The sequence below is a fragment of the Triplophysa rosa genome, linkage group LG24 (genome assembly GCF_024868665.1).
Source record: "Triplophysa rosa linkage group LG24, Trosa_1v2, whole genome shotgun sequence".
NCBI classification, from domain to species: Eukaryota; Metazoa; Chordata; class Actinopteri; order Cypriniformes; family Nemacheilidae; genus Triplophysa; species Triplophysa rosa.
The window spans coordinates 13,652,420-13,676,940 of NC_079913.1; the positions used below are offsets into that span (position 1 = coordinate 13,652,420).

Below are 24,521 nucleotides of genomic sequence, written 5' to 3' on the forward strand. Positions count from 1 at the left end.
GTTGGCTTACTGTTACAGTCAAATTTCAAATGTAAAAGAACTTGAAATGCTAATGAATGTGAGTACATACTTACATTATTGTACACACAAGTTTTTGCTTCTAACGTGGGCCGGATATGCGAACGAACAGAAGGGGACATCCCACCAGACGAACGGAACAGATGCAGGGCCGCTCTTGGCCAAGAAGTCCAGGGCCGTTTTTTAGTTCCAGCCCTGATTGCCATGCCTGGTTTTTGTTTTCTGTAGTAAAGCGGGGTGTGGGTAGTAGTAGTATAAGAAATCAGAAGGGAAAAGCCTGATCCAAGTGCACACTAACCTTATGACACTAACCTTTTCTTTATCCTATTCTGTTTTGCTGTGATGACTCTTTCAAGCTGTAGCGGTTTTAGCTAATGTTATTATATTGATGAGCAAAGCTCACCAAATATGGTTCTCCACCAGATCTTTCAAGATCATATCCATGAAATGAGTTATTTAAAACATCAATTTCAGTCAAGGAATTAGTTTAGTTTAGTTTAGTTTAGTCTAGTCTAGTTTAGTTTAGTGATCAAGTATACATATTTTACGGTCTCTGATTAGTAATATAAAGCATAACAATACTTGTATGCATTCGTCCAGCAAATGCCTCAATGATATTATATATACTTTACATTATCTCATGGCCATAAGTAACGTGACTTTACCAAACAGGATTTAGAGCAAAGGTAGCGTAAATCGAAACACAGTAAAAGGGACCAAGTCTGTGAGCGTGAATACAGAAAACTCATCACAAATGAATATATATGGTTGTTTATTAAACTCTACATGATAACAAAAACAATGACGATCGCATAAAACAAACAAATACATGAAACACAAATGCGCTTGGAAGCGCGGAGGGAAAAAGAGTGAGAAGAGAGAGAGAGAGAGAGAGAGAGAGAGAGAGAGAGAGAGAGAGAGAGAGAGAGAGAGAGGGCATGGCAGCGATTTCTGAACACCAATAAAAATCATCTTTAACAAAGAGGCACAGACTTAACGCAGCTATTCTATAAATGGAAACGGATACTTGCAGTCTCCGAAGAGACCGGAGGAAGAGATGAAGCCGGAAGAGAAGAGAGGACGACAAGACAAGAGAAGGTTTTCAGAGAAGGCTCGATATTTAAGCTCATGAGAGGGCATGCCCACCTGAGTTTGAATCGACCAATCAGAGTTGAGCAGGGAAGAGGTTCTTTGTCCACTCAACAGCTAATTTGCATCTTTATGACCTCCTGGCAACTTTACAAAATATCATTCCCAATTATAACATAATGAAAAGAAAGTGTTCTATGGTCACACAATGTATATATACAAGGAGGAATTGTACAGACAAACATTTAGATATCAAAAATGGACAGGTTTGAATTGCAACAAGTCATGATTCATTCAGATGGAACGCATACAAACAAAGCCTGAATTAAACTTGTATATCTAACTGTGACAGACTATTTAAAATGGCACGAGTGCCAACACACAACCTAGATAGTTAGATATATGTATAGAAAAGGACAGTTTAATCACATACGTTCCTATTGTCAGGGACATTTCTCTGGTTAGCCTCAGATGATAAGTTAGAGATGAGACAGAGACTTCTCACCAATGCTTTGAAGCATAGGGGTCGTAAATATCCAACAGAGAGACAAAACGTTATCAAAACTCTAAAACCAGACCCCTGGAGCCAGGTTTTTGCTATGGTCTTTTGATGATGATAGCAAAAGAAACCAGGACAAAAGGGAGTGGGGGTTGATGGCTCTTCTTTCAATGACTCCGACCATTTGGCTTATGCTAGATTCTCTACAAAGCTGTCATCCATATGTGCTTTTAATATAGATTCAACAAACATCCTGTTTTTATGGTTAAGGAGGGTTATATACAGTATAGGTATATCATATAGCACTATCAAATAAGTGTTTTTATAGGTTAATATTATACACTGGGGACACTATATAACTCTATATAGGTGCCCAGACAAAAAGATGAAAAGAGAAAAGCAAAATGGAAGTATGCCATAAAGAACTTGAACTAAAGAAGTTCAAAATAAAAAACAGACATTTACAACACGTGCTTTCCCATGTACACTGCTTAAACATTTGAGACTGCAAAAAGCAAAAAGAATTACGTTTAAAAGACCCGGCTGAATTTTCTTTGATGACTAAGGTAGCAATGCAGCTGCCTATGACAGCTGCTTCCCTTGAGTTTTGTCTGTTTTTGCTGTTTGTTCTCACACAAGTTTATTGTTTTTGCATTAAATATTTAAAATGTGGCGGCATGAGATCATTTTTATTTGCTTTTGTGGCTATTGGAACATTTGCCAATGGAGCACTTTTAACAATGGACTGCAGGACCAGTATGAAGGGACTACTAGACACACACACTGAGTGGGGAAGTTACTAAGAACTAATAATGCCAGATGATAGCGTAGTTTATTTGCACATGCTGTCAATTCACTAAAGAAATGTGACAAATGAAGTAAACATGGACACAAATGTAGTGTTAGACGCATTGCGTTTAACACTACGCAATTTCCCTTTTGAATTTCTTTTTTATAGCACTGTAAAATTTTAGCACTTTGCTGTGTCGGAAAACTCACAAATCAGATTTTTAAAATTGCTGAAAGTGTGCTCAACTACATCACGTGTCTAGAAATATGCCTAGTTAAAATAATATTCTTTATTTCATCATGTTTTGATGAATTACTGCCTGATAACTGGAAATGTACACCAAAATATCTTTTTAATAAAGTTCAGTTTACCGCAACTCCTAATAGTGCAGCATTAAATACGTCAGGAAAATAAAGCTGTGTTTTGTAAATAAAGTACATAGTGTAATATGCTCTGATAAAAAAAAGCCTAAACAAGCTGATCGCTCTTGCGGTTCTTTAATGTCATACGCCAAGCAATCTGCGCAGCCCTGCATTAAGTCGAACGCGACATGTTCTTGAACACTTTGATTAGCTCGTTCCGGTTGTTTTATCAGAGTTGGGGCTAAACTCGACAGGAAAATGGATCTCGCGAGCCAGATTTGAGGATTACTGCCATACACATTCAAAGCACCCCGGGGGCATTATAGGGACCTATTATGTTAAGTTTTGCTACATGCATGTCTATGTCTTTTGAATTAAAGTGCGCAGTGCACTCTTTTGCTTTGAAACTCATGCTAGCGCTATTCATTTCATATTCGCTCCCGGCTGTGCTTGCCTGCCATTATGGTGGTGTAAAGAGAGTGGGTCACGTGACCTCCGGAGCTCTATATGATTATTTTTTTAGAAGGCCATTCTCATTGTTGTGGATAATAGTGAATTAAATTCTAAACACATTTTCTGAACAAAAGCACACTGAATTGGCTGTAGTAGCTGTTTGGTAACAGTTTAGTCAAGTCGCAGTCCATCGTAAAAGGTTGCACACCCTGCAATGTACACACTCTAGCAATGTACTGTCATGTATGATTAATGGATGAACTTCTAAAGAGGCAGAAAGAACACCGATGATGTTATTTTTGTTTTTGCAAATCCTCAAAACCAGGACACATCAATGTTACTTGGATGCTTGTGAATTGTAAGGCTAATCATTTTTGTAACGTGTGTATTTTATGTACCTGATGTGTTTGTTTCCATAGTTTTGTACATTCTAGGTCTGCAACTTTTCACAGACTGCTCCTTGTATTTTACATCTGTTGCTGTATTTGCTCCTACATATGTGACTTTATTTGTTTTGTTTCAACCCAATTTTCACCGCAAAAACATAACTATTTTACGAGGTGGCTAATTTTGGTTAATACGTATGAATTTGTACGATCTCAATAATTTGTAAATTTTAGTACGATTTGCTTTCGCGCCACTAATGTTAGGTTTAGGGGCCGGGTTAAGGGTGGGGAATCAGTATTGCTTTTTTCTAGTAATCGTTTTTGTACGATTCACAACATACAAATTTGTACGCATTAGCCACCTAGTCAAATATGTTCAAAAATTCCCTTGAGATCAGTTTTTTTCCATAGCAATATGAACAGCAAAAACCACATGGAATCTGATCTTTTCAAATTTGATTTGCGCCTTTACCATTGTTGTCCTCTATCAGATCTGATGTTTTGCAATGTGACCTCAGTCTGAATAGTCATATCCTCTCTACAGTAGATCAACATGTGTTACTGTAATGAGGCTGAAGCCGAATCAGAATCCATGTGCAGTCGTTTATTAAAATCCACAGCAAACAAATCCAAATCGATAGGCAGGTAGCGTAAACGTGAAACAGGCAGAGATAAAATACCATAAAGCAGTCCAATCCAAACAACGTAACAAGGGGATGTGGCAGCAGACGTAAACCGAACAGGACAGGCAATGGTCATAACAGAGGAAACAAGGCAGATACAATAAACGTTTGGTAAGGCAGGATAAATTGGCAATACTTCGCAATGGGTAAATGGAAAGGCATGCTTAAATAGTCCAAGAACAGGAAGTAACCAGTGAGGCAGCGAGTGCGGTAGCCAGTCAATACTCGGGAGAGGGCTCCCTCTGCTGGCGTGGAGTTATAGTTACATGTGTTCCGGTTCAATGCTTCACACTCCATCCCAGTAGATGAAACATTATGCTTCTGAAATCTGATATCGGCTGGTTTACAAAATAATGTGAACAGCAAAACAAAAAATAAGGATCTGAACACAATAACCAACCAAACCAACATACTGTCACGGCACGGGGTGATCATCTTCCTGTGGGTTTTGTTGTGTTGTCTAGCGTGTGGCACTGGTGATTTTCCACTCTGCACTCACACTCCTGCCGACACTCATCTCATTAAGACCGCTTGTTCTGGTAATTGCCCCACACCTGTTCGCTATTCTCGCCTCGTTTGATCCCTTTATTACTCCCCTGTGTCTTTCGTCTTGTGTCTGACCGTTGCATGTTTAGCCAGCTCAGACTGCCCCAGACGTAGCTGCGGCTCGTCTGTAGTTTACTGCTTTTCTGATTTACCACAGTCCTAGTCTTAGTCACAGATCTAGTCTTGCCTTGTTTTATGCCTAGAAGTATTACTCACCGCTTTCTTGTTACCTCGCATCCCTTGGCCTCTTCTTGTCTCCGTCAGTTCCCGTTGGCGTCTCGGACCGCGATCCTCTCCATCACCCGGCTCAGCACTGTCAGCTTTTGTCTACTGGTCCCACAAGAACGGACTACTCTCACCTCGGGAGGCTAAGGTGGAAATTACTCCCCGCACCCCAGTTACAGTCACTGTCATCAGCCGTGGATCTACTACGCCCTTAGGGGTTTTTTGGCCTGAGGACTCTTCTCCCCAGACCCGCGGTCTGGAGTGGGTGCTGCCTTCGTTTGTGGACTATTGACTGTTTTTTCAATAAATCTCTTGTTTTCCCCGCACTTGGGTCTCCTGTTTTGTGAGTCGACCATGACAACATACCATGTCAGAGATGCTGTCCATAGCATTCTGTTCAGAGACAGAGGTCATAGCTGTGACTAACTAACAACCCTAGGTTCAATAAAAATACCTTGAAAAACAACATTACTGTGGTACAGACCTATGGTCAGACTTGGACTGTGGTGTTTCAGCTCAGGTTTGCCCTAGTACATTAAAAAAATTGCCCTGAGAGGGCACAATACAGACATGTGGTTATTAGCCACACTCTGAGGAAGCCGAAGAGTGCCTGGGTTTTTTACAACATGAGGAATGTGATATGGTCTTACACGCTGTGCTTTATGAGTGAGTGTGCACTCTGGTGTGCACTTAAGCCTTACATACCGCAGAGTGATGATGATGAGAGAAAGAGATGAAAGAAAAAGCTGTGCTCGTGCAATGATGCGAACATGATTTCAGTTGGCAATGAACGTGACATGGCAAAATGAGGTCTAAGTGCGAGTGTGCTGATGTGGGCCTGCAATTTTTGTTTGTAATGTGATGTCAGACATTTTTGAATTTTTTGTGTCTGACTGTGAGTAGATTATGAGGTTTTGTTTATTACCTTATTAGTAGGGATACACAATAAATTATCGGCCATATCGGTAGATAAATGGTCATTTTTAATGTTATCGTATCGGCCGATAATAAAATTTGGCCGATATAATATAGCTGATAAATAATTTCCTCTGTTTAAACTTCTTCAGCTGCACGCTGTTCACAGTTAAAATACAGTATAGTGCTGTCTTTATGTCATGATCATTCATTTACCGCTATTAGCAAAACATTGTTGATGTAGGTACAGTATGAAGATACAGTATTTTTTAATGTGTAAATGATAGGAACAAAAGCATATTGTTTGAATTAAACTGCTGTCTGAATGGTTTCTGTCTTGAGACCTGTTAGACATGTGGCTATTAAGAACATTTTTCTGGGTTGCTCTGGAAGAACATCTATAATTTGTTTATTAAATAAAAAATATACCTGAAAAGTTTAAAGGTTAAAGAATCGTTAACTAATGTGAAGTAGGCTTGGTACATGATTTTCAGAGGAAAAAGAGAACTAATATTTTCTGCAGTGAATGTCCACTTTTTGCCTTTTGTTTCAGTCTTAGGGAATTTTATATTAATATTTAGAGACTGTATATCGGCAAATATATCGGTTATCGGCTTCCAATGTTAATGAATTATCGTTATCGGTCAAAATTTACATATCGGTGCATCCCTAGTTATTACCCATGTAGAAATTCTTTCAAAAGGACAGGAGCCTTTCTATCTGTGGGTTTTCTTATTATTATTTTTACATTTGAGATTCTTTTGCAATCCTACTACTACCTAAATATATTTCTTATGTTAAAGATTCTATGTGTAGATTTGTGGTGAGGTTGCGAAGTGCAACCAACGGCTCACTCCCCTCTTCCTTTCGAAGCACTACAGTGGCTGAAAGAGGACTAAGATGTTGTCACGTTTTCGCTTCTTTGTCAAAGGAGATATCATATTTACGACATGCGCTCTGTAGAGCAGTCTTTCCGTTTAGGGCTACTGTAGAAACAACATGACAAATTCCATTCAAGGGGACCCGCTGTGTATGTAGATAGAAATAGATCATTCTAAAGTAATAAAAACTAGGGATGCACCAATATGTAAATTTTGGCACATAACCAATAATTCTTGAACATTGGAAGCCAGATATATTGACCGATATACAGCATCTAAATATTAATATAACATTTTCTGAGACTTAAAAATATGCATCCAAGTACCAAGTCATGTACCAAGCCTACTTTACACTAGTGAAATATTCTTTAACCTTTCTGGTATAATGATTAATGTTTATTTAATAAACAAATCAAAGATGTTCTTCCAGAGCAACCCAGAAAGGTGTTCTCAATAGCCACAAGTCTAACAGGTCTCAAGACAGAAAGCATTCAGACAGCAGCCGGGTTTAAACAATATGCTTTTGTTCCTATAATTTACACATTCATAAATATCTACATACTGTACCTATATCAACAATGTTTAGCTATATGCAGTTAAATGAATGATCACGACAGAAAGACATTACTGTACTGGATTTGAACTGTAAGCAGCGTGCAGCTGAAGTGGTTTAACCAGAGGAAATGATTCATAATTTATCGGCTATATTATATCGGCCTCAATTTTATTATCGCCATTTATACTGATACCAATATGGCAGACAATTTATCGTGTATCCCTAGTGTCAACCCCCCCTGTAATTTTACAAAATCGCAATGTTTTATTAACAGATTTTTCATATATTTTTTAAATTGTCAAATTACAGAAAAGACATTTACAAAAACAAAAACATTTAATTTGACAGAAAATCCATTGTTTTTACGGTATATTTCTGGCGCCCAAGCTGCCGGAAAATGTCAGTTTTTTTTGTCAGTCTAAAAACAGTCCAATTACAGAAAAAGGCGACAAACAGTGTTGTAACGTCTTTATACACCTCTGAAGATATAGTTATGTATTTCTGTCAAAAGATCCTCAAAATTACACATTGCACCTTTAAGCCATTTTGAAAAGTATTCTGTTCTTTTGCACTAGTGTCATGAATGGTGAGGGAACAAGGACACAGTACAGAGGACCCAGACGCAGACAGCGGATAAGGGGTTAACAAGACATTTAATAAAATATAAATACAAAACAAAGACCCACGTGGGGGTAACAAAACAAAACAGGGGAATCTCCAACAGGACAGGACTAAGACTAAATACACCTAACAAGACTAAGATAAACATAACATGACATGACATGAACTACAAATGACTACACTAGACTAGACTAACACAGAACAGGCACTCACCAGACAAACGACAATGAACCAGCACGAGACAGAAGACACAAGGGCATAATAAAGGGGATAAATCAAGAGGGGACAGGTGCAGGACATGAACTAATTAACAAACAATAACGAGGAGACGAAAGGGCGGGAACAGAGACGCCACACCGGAGAGAGGGAGTATATGGAATGCCAAAACTGACTCTCTCCACATAAAACAAGAGGTTCTATCATGGTTCTGCCACTAGGTCAAGAAAAGCAAGACAAGGTGGGACAGAACCATGACAAAGCCCCTCCTTAAGGAGCAGCATCCTGATGCTCCTCAGGAACAAACAAGACTAGACAGACTGTGACAAAAAACATAACATACAAACCAAAAACGTGATACATAGAAAAAAAAGTCCAAACAAAGACATGGGCCGGCTGGAAGGCCGGCTGACAGTACATGGGCCGGCTGGAAGGCCGGCTGGACAGTACATGGTGCCGGCTGGAGGCCGGCTGGACAGTACATGGCGCCGGCTGGACTGGAGACATGGCGCCGGCTGGATGGCCGGCTGGACAGGACATGGCGCCGGCTGGATGGCCGGCTGGACAGGACAGGCGCCGGCTGGATGGCCGGCTGGACAGGAACGGCGCCGGCTGGATGGCCGGCTGGGAGACCAGCTATCACCGGCTGGGCAGGCCTGGATGTCGACATGACAGGACAGGATGTCGGCGGCTGGGCAGCGCTCTCTGGCACTGGGCAGCATCTCCGACGGCTGGGCAGCGCTCTCTGGCAGCTGGGCAGCAAACAAGACAAACACACACAAACAGTCACTCGACAGGCCTGGGCACCAGCTGGGAGGCCGGCAGGGATCTCAGCGGGAACAGGACACCGGCGGCCTCAACCCTGGAGGGGAATCCGACGACCTCAACCCTGGAAGGGAGCCCGGGGTCTCGATCCTGGACGGGGTTCCGGCAGTCTCGACCCCGGAAGGGAGTCCGGCGGTCCCGACTCTGGATGGAGCCCAGCGGCCTCTACCCTCCAAGGGAGTCCGGGGTTCGACCCTGGAGGAGCCCGGCGGCATCGACCCCTCCGCTGAGATCCCTCTGTCTGCTGGGTCCAATTGGCTGGTCATTCTGTCATGAATGGTGAGGGAACAAGGACACAGTACAGAGGACCCAGACGCAGACAGCGGATAAGGGGTTAACAAGACATTTAATAAAATATAAATACAAAACAAAGACCCACGTGGGGGTAACAAAACAAAACAGGGGAATCTCCAACAGGACAGGACTAAGACTAAATACACCTAACAAGACTAAGATAAACATAACATGACATGACATGAACTACAAATGACTACACTAGACTAGACTAACACAGAACAGGCACTCACCAGACAAACGACAATGAACCAGCACGAGACAGAAGACACAAGGGCATAATAGACATAGGGGATAAATCAAGAGGGGACAGGTGCAGGACATGAACTAATTAACAAACAATAACGAGGAGACGAAAGGGCGGGAACAGAGACGCCACACCGGAGAGAGGGAGTATATGGAATGCCAAAACTGACTCTCTCCACATAAAACAAGAGGTTCTATCATGGTTCTGCCACTAGGTCAAGAAAAGCAAGACAAGGTGGGACAGAACCATGACAACTAGTACATATCCCCCCATTTCCAAAATTGTCTAAGATGATCACTGTGCTGTAATGACTAAATATTTATTCTTGATACAAAATTTTATGTTAACTTTGACCTATTTTTCCTTTCAGGTCTTTAATTATAAGAGCAGTTATAGTAATACTTATATATTTATGTAAACGTGGAAAACAATGTATTATTTATGTTCTCATGCACACATGATTATGCATGGATATAAACACATTAATGAATTGATAATCAAATCACCTGTCATATGAAGTAAAAAGATGTAAATTAATGCCTTTAGAGAAAACGTATCTTCGGAAGTACTGCATCTTGAGTTCTAAGTCTGCTCTCTCATGCCATACTTGTATTTGATCTGTGTGTGCCAATTGTTCATACAGTTATTCAGCTTTGAAGAACAGTCCGTTGCTCACTTTGAAATGAGAGTGAAAGGTACAGAGGGAACAAACTGTCTCACTGCTTAAACTTATTTATTTCCCTGTAGAGATGTTATACTCATCTTTATTTTGATTAATTTTTTTGTCTTTATCTCTCTGCACCTGCTCTATGTGAAAATCGATAGCTGTTTTTCTTTTTTATACCTCCAGCTGGCAGCTTTGCATAATAGACATACAAACAGGGGTGGAAATAAAAATAGTTCTCATTTATTTGCTGGCATGCTTTATACACACCACACTACTTTTGTTTTGAATTCGAATTTTAAAGAATAAACATTTTTATGGTTTTGAATTTCGAAAGTTCACTCAAAGGAATAGTTGGCACAACAATTACATTAACACCATCTTTCTTTCTGTATGTTCCTTGAAACACAAACCAATATGTTTTGCATAATGTTCATGCTGCTTTTTCAATGCAACAAAAGCATACGTGGAGATGTAAAGTCCAAAAAGGTCCACATGACTCACTTTCACGACATTAAAAAATATTATTTTCTGTTAGCTTTATTGTTTTTGCTAGCTGCTATGAGGTCCTGTCATTCTAGGCCTTTAATGGTGGTCTGAAATCAATTGTGAGTGATATCTTCAAAAGCGTGCTAGACATTCTGTCCCCCCTATCTGTTTCTGTGATAATGTTCAGGTTCACTTCACAAAGGCTTTGGGGTTGATGTGAGCTGTCTGTCGATTTTCTTAAAACATCTCTCTCTCTCTCTCTCTCTCTATCCAACTCTCATTAGATTTTTTGCTCTTCTTTGATAGCTGTGTGGTGGATGAGATGGACTTCTCAGGGATGGAATTGGATGAAGCTTTAAGGAAGTTCCAGGCCCATATCCGTGTGCAGGGTGAGGCACAGAAAGTGGAAAGGCTGATAGAAGCATTCAGGTGAAAGCCCAGACTCCGTACACCCTCTTACACACACGTACGCGTCAGTCACCTTCATGTGCCAGAGGAAGATAAGAGCAGGGGCTGATGGGCTACTTATGGTTATGGGTGAACTTTTGGGATCCGTGAAGTATTAAAGGATGCAAAGGCAAATGGAATGTTCTCCATAAATTACATTCAACGGGAAAACATGTCCGTGTTGTATTGAAGTAAAATATATTTGCACTAATGTAATGGTTCCTGTCTGTTTAGGTTGAAAAGATATTTAGTGGTGTTGACAAGACATGCATACTTTTGAGTCTGGAAGTATGCTCCATCTAAAACTATTTTAGTCCAATTTTGTCTTTCTTTCTTTTATTTACAATAACACTTGTTGCTTTTACAATCTCATAATAATTAAGAGACTACATATAGACTACAAAATCTATTTGAACTGTCACAGATATACACAATAGAAAATCTTGAATATCTGATTCCCTTTCTGTCGGTCTCTCGACGTTGTGTCGAACTGACAGATTAGGGTTTGTCTTGAGAACCTATCATCTTCTGAGTATTTAGAAAAGGCCAATGAAAATTGGCGAATGAAATTTTCATGCCGGAATCCTCCCCGGATGTCCGGGTATAAGAGGGAAGCCGGCGTGCTCATTCATTCACCTTTTGTTCTTCAGAGCCTACGCATCTGATGAGCTTCTCTACGATCTTTGGTGATCATTTTTCTGCTGGAATCTACGACGTGGACAGCGGACGGTCCCTTCCTGCAGTGACTCTACCCTGGGCGTCTCGGAAGTTCCGGAGGTGTTCGAGCAAATTTCCTTTCTAAAAGAGCAAATTTCTCCAGCGTGGCATGTCCCGCTGTTCTCATGGGTGCAACACACTCATCGAGGAGGATGCCTGCTTCCAGTACACTGGGGCAGACGTTGTGGATACGTTCTGCCCGCACTGCGGGTGGTGACGATTCAGACGTTGCGTCACGGGTGGCTGTGTTCNCATTCATTCACCTTTTGTTCTTCAGAGCCTACGCATCTGATGAGCTTCTCTACGATCTTTGGTGATCATTTTTCTGCTGGAATCTACGACGTGGACAGCGGACGGTCCCTTCCTGCAGTGACTCTTCCCTGGGCGTCTCGGAAGTTCCGGAGGTGTTCGAGCAAATTTCCTTTCTAAAAGAGCAAATTTCTCCAGCGTGGCATGTCCCGCTGTTCTCATGGGTGCAACACACTCATCGAGGAGGATGCCTGCTTCCAGTACACTGGGGCAGACGTTGTGGATACGTTCTGCCCGCACTGCGGGTGGTGACGATTCAGACGTTGCGTCACGGGTGGCTGTGTTCCCACGGGACTCAGCCACCACCTCGTTTGCTCCCAGTTCCGTGGCGGCAGGACTACGGCCCTGCCGTCCGCTACGGCAAGCAGCGAGGGTGATATGAGGATTACTGTGAGCGATAATACTCCAGCCACTGGCTCACGGACCATTCGCAACTCGTCCCACCACTCAGGCGGCCCCCCCCTGGAGGAGACAGCGAAGAGGAGACCATCGCCCCATCAGCAGCCGCGGCGAAGCAGCCCTCATGGGAAGACCTCAGGGGGATCGAGGCTACCATTAGGCCCGACCCCAGCCACATCGCTGGGAAATCAAATAGGGACGGATCCTGCCCCGTCTCTCCATCTGCTGGCCCCCTCCGGGGGGCTAGCGCCCACTTACTCTCAAAAAAGAGAGTTTTCTCTCTCTCTGGGTTATCACAGCCGCTCCCACCCTCTGCACGAGGGTAAAAGCACAATGTCGAGTATAAACACCAGCCCTCAGCACTCTCAGTCAGACAGTGCATTGAGCTGCGCAGTCGCCAGGCAGGAAAAGCAGCAAAGCAGATCTCCTCACTGGGGGACGTCCCCCGGCAAGGAATCCATACTGCTAGCCATCGAACCACCCCCCGGGGGGACGATGAAAAATATCGAACCTTTAGTCCCCCTGTTTCATTTCTGGGAGCCTGGGCTTCCCAGACTGTCAGGCTGGCTAGGGAAGACGATCCGTCTCGGCTACGCGATCCAGTTCGCCTCACGCCCGCCAAGTTTCAGGGCATCCGTTATACCTCAGTCAGAGGCTAGGATGCTCCCGTACTTCGGGCCGAGGTCGCCACCCTTCTGGCGAATACTTCATTGTCCCCAAGAAAGGCTGTGGGCTGCGCCCTATCTTGGGTCTGTGTGTTCTGAACAGGCACCTACACAATAGCTGCCTTTCAGGATGATCACGCAGAAGCGCATCCTGACATCCGTCAGGTGTCAGGACTGGTTCATGGCAATCGACCTGAAGGACGCATACTTTATGTCTCTGTCCTCCCTCGACATCGGCCATTCCTACAGTTCGCGTTCGAAGGACGGGCATATCAGTACAGGGTCCTCCCCTTCGGTCTGTCCCTGTCTCCATAAGTCTTTACTAAGGTCGTGGAAGCCGCCCTCCTTACCCTCAGGGAAGGAGGTGTGCGGGTACTAAACTATCTCGACGACTGGCTCATCTTGGCTCACTCTCGAGATCTGTTGTGTACACACAGGGACCTGGTGCTCCGGCACCTAGATCGGTTGGGTCTACAGGTCAACTAAGAAAAGAACAAGCTCTCCCCGGTGCAGAGCATCCTCTTTCTCGGTATGAAACTCGACTCTGTCCCCATGACAGCGCGACTGACTTCAGAGTGCGCCCAGTCAGTGTTGAACTGCCTGAAGCTTTCAGGCAGTCAGCGGTCCCCCTGAAACTTTTTCAGAGGCTCCTGGGATACATGGCATCCTCGGTGGGGGTGGTCCCCCTCGGGTCGATGCACATGCGACCGCTCCACTGGCTACAGCGTCAGGTTCCTTGGAGAGCGTGGCACACCGGCAGCAGGCATATGGTCATCACGCTTTTCTGCCGACACACCCTAACCCCCTGGTCTCCCATGACCTTCTTGCGGACAGGGGTCCCCTTAGGGATGTCCCCTTAGGGATGCCTCCCTGCAGGGTTGGGGTGCCATGTGCAACGGGCACGCAGTGTCGGGGCGGTGGACGGGCCCCCGCCTGCGTTGGCATTTCAACTGCCTAGAGTTGTTGGTTGTGCTACTTGCATTGAGGAGGCTACTACCTCTCGTGCAGGGCAAGCACGTGCTGGTCCGGTCGGACAGCACAGCTGCTGTGGCATATATCATTTGGTGGCATTCGCTCACAGCAGCTAACATGACTCGCCCGGTGCCTCCTCCTCTGGAGTCAGCAGGTGATCAGTTCCCTGCGAGCCACACACATCTTAGGCGTCCTGAACCAGACAGCCGATGCGCTCTCTCATCAGTCGACGCCTCGCGGAGAGTGGCGACTCCATCCCCGCGCAGTCCGGCTCATTTGGGAGCAGTTCGGCAGTACGAGCTGTCCCTTCCTCAAGAGAGACTGGGGAGTAACCTCTCCCCCTCCACACTGGGAGTGTATGTAGCCGCTACGGCCGCTCATCATGACCCAGTTGCTGGGTAGCTTCTGAGACAGCACGACCTGGGACAGCACGACAGCGCGATCTGCAAGCACCCCCCGTGTCCACAGATTGCCTAGAACTCGGGCCCGGGACTCTCACGTTATCTTGAGACCCCGCCCCGGCTACGTGCTCAAAGTTCCCACCACTCTCCCGAGAGACCAAGTGGTGAACCTGCAGGCGCTCCCCACCGGGGAGGAAGACCCAACCTATCCGTGTTGTGTCCAGTACGTGCACTGCGCCTCTACTTGGACCACACGCAGAGCCCAGAAGCTCTGAGCAGCTCTTTGTCTGTTTCGAAGGTCAGCAGAAGGGAGGGCTGTCTCCAAACAGAGGCTGGCGCACTGGATCATGGATGCCCTCGTTATGGCATACCGATCTCAATTTGCCCCTGCCCGTTGGGAGTGAGGCACACTCCTCATGGGCACTGGCTCAGGGCGCCTCTCTAGCAGACATCTGCAGAGCTGCGGGTTGAGCTACGCCCAACAACTCCGTGAGGTTCTAATACCTACGCGCGGAACCGGTGTCAGCCCGTGTCCTGCAGGGCAGTGTGTAGGATCGGCAGCCGGTAGGGCGTACGCCTGCGAAAGCCCTTCCCCCTTCCTCTAAGGGGATCAGCGGCTATTACGCCTCCCCTCTTTCCCCCACTGGGTAAAGAACAGGCATTTTATCCATCACTAGCACCTTCCTCGGGGCAGGCTGGGCAGAGCAGCCCTGCCCCCTTAGGCCAGGGAACAGTTGAGTTATCTCCCACATAGCTCTAACCGGACCTAGTGCTCCAGACGTGGTAACCCCCCCTCCGTGGGCTGTTCCGTCTGATGTATCCTCATGAATGGTTCCCACCTCGGCAACCCATGACCTCCCTAGGTGGACTCCCACCTTGCGGTTAACTCTAGTCCGCACATTTTCCCATGAGTTCTCCCCTGATGGTGAGACCATGTGGTGTCTCCACTAATTCCTCCCTACGGTAGGTAGTGGTCTCTGCAGCGTTTTTCCCCCGGGGGGGAATAATGCTTACCCAGTGGCCCTTACGGTGCCGGGCGGCTTCTCGCTGTTTAGAGAACTAGGCCTCCGCCCGTGACGGCCGGTGGCAGGGGCTTCCCAACTTTTTGGTAAAGCTCTGGGTCCCCCTTCCTCTCCACTGGATGGTCATAATTTCACGTTAGCGCCTACGTCTGACTCGCCCAGGCCAGTCAACGTCGCTCCGCTAGAGATTGTGACGCGGCTCAGTGCTGTGGCGTCTTACATAGGAACCCCATTCTGTCGGTTCGACACAATGTCGAGAGACCGACAGAAAGGGAACGTCTTGGTTACGGATGTAACCTCGGTTCCCTGATGGAGGGAACGAGACGTTGTGTCCCTCATGCCACAACACTGGCCGCCCACCCCAGCGGTCGGGGGAGGATGCTTTAGGCTCCTCAGACCAAAGGTGAATGAATGAGCACGCCGGCTTCCCTCTTATACCCGGACATCCGGGGAGGAGTCCGGCATGCAAATTTCATTCGCCAATTTTCATTGGCCTTTTCTAAATACTCAGAAGATGATAGGTTCTCAAGACAAACACCATTCTGTCGGTTCGACACAACGTCTCGTTCCCTCCTTCAGGGAATCGAGGTTACATCCGTAACCAAGACGTTTTGTGAACCTTCACTGGACAATAAATAGAGAGCATTGGCTCTTTGACTATGCACATTCAAATATCATCCAAAGCCGACACAATATCCTAATATTAATATTCCATTGTTGCTAGAATTCATATTGCCCATTCAAATGCAAGGCTGGCCATTATTATATTGAATGAGTGATAACACAGTTGCAGCCATCAACATTTGTAAGGCAATGGGCAAATGTGCTTTTGTTTCCAGCACTAGAATATAAAGGCCAGTTATCAGTATTCTGGTCTCTCTCTTTTTATGTATATGTGTGTTGCACATGTCTGAATCTGTCTGAGAGATGCTGGTTTATAAATAACTGGTTGCATAACACAATCCAGCCTGTGCCAGCCTGTCCCTCTGCTTTTAAATTTTCCAAAATCTAAAACGGTAAAAATACATGAATGTGAAATAAAACATTTAAGAAAAACAATTTTACTGAAATGTTGAAATCAGTTTGGTTGAATGAAGGGTGTCTCTAGTGGATTAACTGAAGTTAGCATTATTCCTGCTATTGCTGATTTTAAAGCTTAGTAGTTCAAACAAACCTAAGTTCCATGCTGAAAAAACTATAGAAACCCAATAGAAATTATTACAGAAATTCTAATGGTTTCTATTAAAATACCATTATGAACCAATAGCTTTTTCCATTACAACCATTACAAAAGTGCTATTTGTAGTGGGTTTTGCACATTATTCCAATAGGATTTTACAACAGAATCCATTACATACCAATAGACAACATTATAGTTTCTATTAAAACCAATACAATTCCCATTATAACCATTAAAATCATTAGATGTTCTATTGTGTTTTGGGCATGGTTCTATTTATTTCAGCTGGGAATTTTTAAATTTGCTACGAACATGAGTACAAAAGTACTCATCCAAAATGGGTCTTTTACTGTCATGACTGCAACCTGAAAGATAAATTCATTTAAATTCAAAGGAGCTGAGTAAACAGTTGACTTTCATTTGTAATTTCATTTTGTACATCATTTACTTTCTATTTCTATCATTATATCTCCTATTATTATCTCCTATATTTAAATCCTATAGGAGTAAAAGGTCAATAAAATAGATCAATAAAAGGAGATATCCTACATGGAATAATAATCGGTCATTACAGAATTATGCCTCATTTATTACATATAATACGATTGCTTCCAAAGGAACGGCTGTCATAGAGTGAAATGTGTTTTTAGGGCACAGAATTGAGTAACATTGTCGAGTGGCAGGAACATTCATGTGTGGAATAAAAAAAATGCTTAGCTTTGAAAACAGTAGGCAGATTGTTATTCACACAGTTGAAAACGATTCATTGTTGACTGTGAAAGCTAAGCAAGTGTGTTAATAAAACCTGTGTTTTTTTCTCTTTGCTTTTTGTTCTTAGTCAGCGTTACTGTATGTGTAACCCAGACGTGGTTCAGCAATTCCACAATCCTGATACCATCTTCATCCTCGCGTTCGCCATCATCCTGCTTAACACAGACATGTACAGTCCCAACATCAAACCAGACCGCAAGATGATGCTGGAAGACTTCATCCGCAATTTAAGGGGTAAGAGAGAACTCTGAAAAATAATGTTGCCTTAACACAAGAAAAATTATAAGGGAAAGTTTTAAAGAACCAGAAACAGTAGGAGGTCCACTGCATACTGACAGTGATTAAATTGCAGGAGGTTGCTTAAACGCTGTGCTGTTACTTATTTGGTTTCCTTGAGGCAGATCACATGAGATCAGCTGTCTTTACTTCCAAAAGTGGTCGGCACATCGTTTTTATGCTTTTGTGTCACGACTGGCGTGCAAGAGAGAAGAACCCAAGCGCAGACAGGCAGTGAAGGGGTTAACAAAAAGACTTTATTCAACACACAACACAAAACACCCTCGATGGGGGAAAAAACGAAACTAAGAATAATAACTAAAACAAGAGACTTCCCACGAGGGGGCAAAATGAAAACAAGACAAATAAACCAAACTAAAGGAAACAACCAAACGTCTTAAATCATAAAACACAAAACTCACGAAACACGAACAGGGCAAGGACCAGGAACATGGGTGAGAGCACAAACATAATCCACACAGTACAATCCACGAGCCCAGGACAAAGAAACATGAGGGTATATATAGGCAAGACAAACAAGGGATAATTACATGGGGCAGGTGTGGGACATTAAACACTCGGGAAAGGATAAAGAGGAAACGAGATGGCGGGAACAGAGACGAGACACTGGAAAAACACATGAGAGGCATAAACATCTCATGGTCTTCCCACATAAAACCCAAGAACTCTGTCCCGATCCCACCACACGACTAGAATTTCATAAACAAGACGGTGGGACCGTGACACTTTTGCATGAACTTTTGCTTTTGCAAGTTGTCAACTATTATTTAAAATGAATTCTTCCTCAGGTGTGGTGTATATTTTTGGTTTTGGTGTTGTCAAACGATTTATCACGTTCAGTCGTATCTAGAATAAAAGTTTGTGTTTACGTAATATATGTCTTTATACTGTGCATATTAATTTTGTATTTATAAACACATACACATAAACATACACATAAAGGACATATTTATATGTATTTATATTTACCAGTAAGTTAAATTATATATAAATGTTTATACTGTATATAGCTATTAAATTAATTGTTTTATTTATTTTTTCACTCAAAAGATTCACCCATTTAATCCCACGGGTCACAATGGTGACCGTAAAGAAGGTCTTCATTTCTAAAGCTCTAAACGTCTTATACTGACAAATATTTTAATGCATTTCCTACAAATATATATAAAAATAGAGGGTCTCAATTAAATATGTGCAGTGTCACATGGTTAGTGCAAATTGTCACATGACCACAGCAGTTTACTTCCTGTTATGTATGTCATAAATTAGAATAAAGTAACAATTTTAAAATATATTGATGGTTGTATTTTGTATTATTTGATCTCGATAGTCCTATCAGTGTTGTATAAGTGTTTTTTAATGCATAATAATAAACCTAGAATGTGATCAAAAAGTTTAAAATAGCTGGGCTGAAATATACAGTATAACAATGTTGATGACTGCAGAAGTGTGTTATTTTAGTATACACCTTATCCCACCATAAAACATCTCAAACAAATCTCAAAAATCTTCAAAAAATAATTATTGATTATTTCAAAGGGTTAATGACACCTCATTTGGATATTTTCATGTCTGGGAAAAGTTTGGGATTAAATGGGTTCATAACAATGATGCCATTGTGTGTCTTGTCTTTCTTACATGACAATGAATTATGACCTCTGAAAGAGCATTTCATTGTCACAGATTCAAAGCCTAAACTTACCTAAAATTTAACGTTCCTCTGTTTTCTATCTATTCCATCCTTTAGGATTCAGTTAAGTTTTTGATATACTGTGCACATGTGTAACTTCATTTCACTCAGCTACAGTAATTGAGTGGGCGAAACCAAATTAAGCTTTAAAGTCTAAGGCACCCTGAAGCACACTATTTATCGAAAACACAGTAACGTCAATCTGACCTCTTTTATAAGTGCTCTGTTTATCTCACAGCGTAATCTTTCATTTTTTATCACTTCTACGACACATATTCATACTGTCGCTGATGTACTGTACTGTACTGTATCAGCTGTTCTCTCTAGGTTTTTTTTTTGTAACACTGTACATTTTTCGTAACCTAAAAAAAGTTCTTTGTTAAAAAGCCAATAGGGACATGCTGTGGAAATGCAAATTGGCATTTGTTGTGAGTATAAGGGTGTTTCACAGTGGAGGGATCATTTTAAAGTAATTCACAAGGAATGCAGACATGTTAAATATTTATGCTATTAATATTTAATGATATGAATTTTTAACCTTTCACACTTTCTGTGTCAGATGACACTTGTTAGGCTATATATGAAGAGTTTGGTTCCAAAATGAGATGACTCCATTTTTTTAAATGTTCAAAAATCTAGTTTTTCTATTGTGTATTCCAGTTAATATCAATAAAACTGCAATTGGTTTTTTTGATTTAAGCCATAATAACTAAAAAAATACAGCTAACTAACACAATAAAACACAATAAAAACATGATAACATAAAAAAATCAAATTAAAACTGAGTTATCTCATTTTGGAACCAAACTCTTCATATGTAGGCCTATATGTATAAATGTGTATGTTTTATTCAGGCGTTGATGATGGGGCAGATATACCTCGGGACATGGTTGTGGGAATCTATGAGCGTATTCAACAGAGGGAGCTACGCTCGAATGAGGACCACGTCACTTACGTCACCAAGGTTGAGCAAAGCATTGTGGGAATGAAAACAGTAAGTCAAGCATTTTAACCAAGCATGGCCAATAATCATAACCAATAATTTGCAAAAATTAAAACACAAAGAGCTCTTTTCCACCATCGCGCTGAACTGCTCTCGTTGCTTAATCGTGCCGATCCTGGCTAGCCGGTACAAAAATTGTGGCGCAGGGTTGAGGACGGACCTTTTTAAATGTAAACACAAACGCGTCACTCGCTGAATTGGTAACACAAGAGACCGAGCTACAGTATGACTTGAAAAACTTTTCATTTCTCTCGGTACCCCCCATCTCCAGCTGTTAACCAGCTAAGTTAACTTTATTTCCTATTTTAATAACGCGCTATTTTCGCTAAAGAGAGAAATTGTTATTTAGGCAACCGACGAGTCCTGAGTGGCGACATCACTACACACATTCTATCAGACAACTGTGCAAAAATTCCAGGCCGAGAACGGTTTATAATCGTGCTGTGCTGAACCAGCCTCACATGGAAACATAACCGTTACCATTTCAGATCGGGCCTAGAATGGTTCGGCACAATGCTCGAAATCTTTGTTGTCTCAAGTCCTATCGAAATTTAGATTAGTCACTGATCTATTTTTCAGTAAAGAGTTAATAGCAGTGTTCTTCAAATTCAATTCATAAACCAATGATTCAGAATTGGTTTGTAAAGATCAGAATTTTTTCTTTCATTGTTTTAGACAGGCTGATTTTTTTTGTCAACCATTCCTAATACAACATGCAGTATCATAAATGTTTTCAAATCTTATTTGTGTGTGTTCAACGGTTCCCTTAAAATTGGACTCAAAACCTCGGTATAATAAAACCTACAGTAGGAGTTAGGGCTTTGCTTTAAAATTGTTTGCAAACTTCTTACTATAGCTGCTATATAAGCTTCGTTTCTTATTATGTATTGGATTTAAGCTTGAGTAGACAGAATCACAGATGTGTTTAAAACACTTTACATTATCAGTAAAGCTCAATGTAGTTTCGATGAACATGTATTTTACCCATTTGGGCATTATGATGGTTCTTACTCGCCCTTTGTGTGGACATTTGCCTGTCATTTTAAAATTACAGAAATGGTGTAATAGCTAAATAAATATAAAATAGGATGATAACAGACCAATCTCCTTGATAAATCAGTCCATTAGCATTTAAAACACATAGTATAATGGCAAATGTTATGTGACTGGTGAAAGAGACGATGATAATGACATTAAAAGCTTATGTGGCTGCTTTTATGGCTTCAAATTATGTTCACTTAGTGTCCTTACAAACTTCCCTTATAAATATATAGTGTTATGGAAAACCTCTGAGGCAGACTTCTTATGAACATAGTCACGAATTTGCCACATTTAGCCACACGGTTTGCAAAAAACATCAATTTATATTGTATTTAGTCAGTGACACCTCATATTTTTTTAAAGGTGTGTTATTGTAAACTGGGAATGAAATGGGGAGGAATTATGGGTGGTAACGTGTTAAGTGAAATATACACTATAAATATCTGTAATTTAATTATTATGGAAATTTGATTGCACATCATTCATCGTGTTTAGATTTTTATTATCTTAGACCATTCAAATCACATCATCCTCTTGTTCTCCCGCTCTCTCTCTCTCTTGCTCCACATTTTACTCTGAGTTATGAGAACACCTGGTGCTGTCATTAAATGCATTTTTAATGTCTTTTTTATTTTGTTCTCTAGTAGAGGACAATGCCTTAAACAAGAAATGGATGTAAAATGTGTTTGGTAGGATTATATACTTGGATATTCCGTGTTCAGTCATGAAAGACTGTTAGTCCTTGCACATCAGTGTGACTTCATCTGATTTACATTTTTCAGGTAATTCGTAGCCAATGATATTCTATATTTATAACAGATGTTAGCAAGATGGCACAAAACAAAACAATCACCTGGCCACCTCCCTGCTCCACCTGTCTAGATTTGGGTTTGGGATATTGTGCTTAACCTTGCAGCATCACTATCACTTGCAGTCGTCATACTATCTGCATACTTTATCTCATACAAATACAAAATGTATACAAAATAAAAAATGTGTTTCTGTTACTGCACTATTTGTGTACTGTAAAATGAAGAATTGCTGCGTATGTGGTGTTTCACATAAATGGGGTCCAGTGATGGTTAGTATACTGCTTCAGAAGGCAACCGCCCATTTGCAGTACTAGTCTACTATAGGATTTTAAACAGGGCACTAAAGTTCCCCAAGATAAGCCTAGGCAACAGACTGGAAGTCTGGTCATGCTTATTCTCACTCAAGGTTCTGCTATTGAAGATGTTCTTGCTGCAATGCAGTATTTTCTAGAAAATTAAATCACGTACTTTGATTTGATGAAATCGCTTGGCATTTATCCTTAAGCACGACTCCTTACAATAATGCTATTTTTTGTACAGCCATTAGCCACAAATATTCTTCTTGCACTGAAAAGAAAAACTAAAAGAGTTGCTTAACTCTTTCCACAGAGAAGCGGAGGGAAAAGAACAGAATGATTACTAATACATTTAGGCTATGTAAAGAAATGTAATGTTCTATTTTACAATAACATATTTTCTAGAAGCTTCAGGCCTGCTGCGAAACATTGAAAATAAAACTGATTTGATTATAAAACTGGTTTTCCTACACGTTCATTTCCACGTTATCCCCAGCACAATTAGAATGGTGTGAAATAAACATTTTACGTTGTATTTTTAAACTTCAATAGGCTTTTAATTGTTTATTTAGCATTGTCAGCATGTAAGGTTACATTGATGTAACGCATATTGTGATAGAAAAGAATTAAAGGGATACTTCACCCAAAAATGAAAAGTCTGTCATCATTTACTCACCTTCGAGTTGTTCCAAATTTGTATCAATTTCTTTGTTCTGATGAACACAGAAAAAGATATTTGGAAGAATGCTTATAACCAGACAGATTTTGCCCCCCATTGACTCCAATAGTAGGAAAACGTCTTGGTTACGGATGTAATGGGAATGAGACGTTGTGTCGAACCGACAGAATGGGGTTTGTCTTGAGAACCTATCATCTTCTGAGTATTTAGAAAAGGCCAATGAAAATTGGCGAATGAAATTTGCATGCCGGACTCCTCCCCGGATGTCCCGGTATAAGAGGGAAGCCGGCGTGCTCATTCATTTACCTTTGGTCTGAGGAGCCTTAAGCATCCTCCCCCGACCGCTGGGGTGAGCAGCCAGTGTTGTGGCATGAGGGACACAACGTCTCATTCCCTCCATCAGGGAACCGAGGTTACATCCGTAACCAAGACGTTCCCTTTCTGTCGGTCTCTCGACGTTGTGTCGAACCGACAGAATGGGGTTGCTATGGAAGACACCACAGCACTAAGCCGCGTCACAATCTCTAGCGGAGCAACGTTGACTGGCCTGGGCGAGTCAGACGTAGGCGCTAACGTGAAATTATGACCATCCAGTGGAGAGGAAGGGGGACCCAGAGCTTTACCGAAAAGTTGGGAAGCCCCTGCCACCGGCCGTCACGGGCGGAGGCCTAGTTCTCTAACGGCGAGAAGCCGCCCGGCACCGTAAGGGCCACTGGGTAAGCATTATTCCCCCCCGGGGGAAAAACGCTGCAGAGACCACTACCTACCGTAGGGAGGAATTAGTGGAGACACCACATGGTCTCACCATCAGGGGAGAACTCATGGGAAAATGTGCGGACTAGAGTTAACCGCAAGGTGGGAGTCCACCTAGGGAGGTCATGGATTGCCGAGGTGGGAACCATTCATGAGGATACATCAGACGGAACAGCCCACGGAGGGGGGGTTACCACGTCTGGAGCACTAGGTCCGGTTAGAGCTATGTGGGAGATAACTCAACTGTTCCCCGGCCTAAGGGGGCAGGGCTGCTCTGCCCAGCCTGTCCCCTGGAAGGGTGGCTAGTG

General features: G+C 42.4%; 1 protein-coding gene across 4 annotated transcripts in view; it reads left to right on the top strand.

The window, feature by feature from the left end:
• The window catches only part of iqsec3a (IQ motif and Sec7 domain ArfGEF 3a), a 207,817-nt gene that overhangs the window by 127,388 nt on the left and 55,908 nt on the right, over positions 1–24,521 (top strand). For all 4 annotated transcript variants that reach the window (XM_057323667.1, XM_057323666.1, XM_057323665.1 and 1 more), the window contains exons 6-8: positions 11,066–11,188; positions 17,710–17,876; positions 20,484–20,623. In XM_057323667.1, coding sequence (XP_057179650.1) covers positions 11,066–11,188; positions 17,710–17,876; positions 20,484–20,623 — 430 coding nt within the window. The remainder of the gene's footprint in view (positions 1–11,065; positions 11,189–17,709; positions 17,877–20,483; positions 20,624–24,521) is intronic.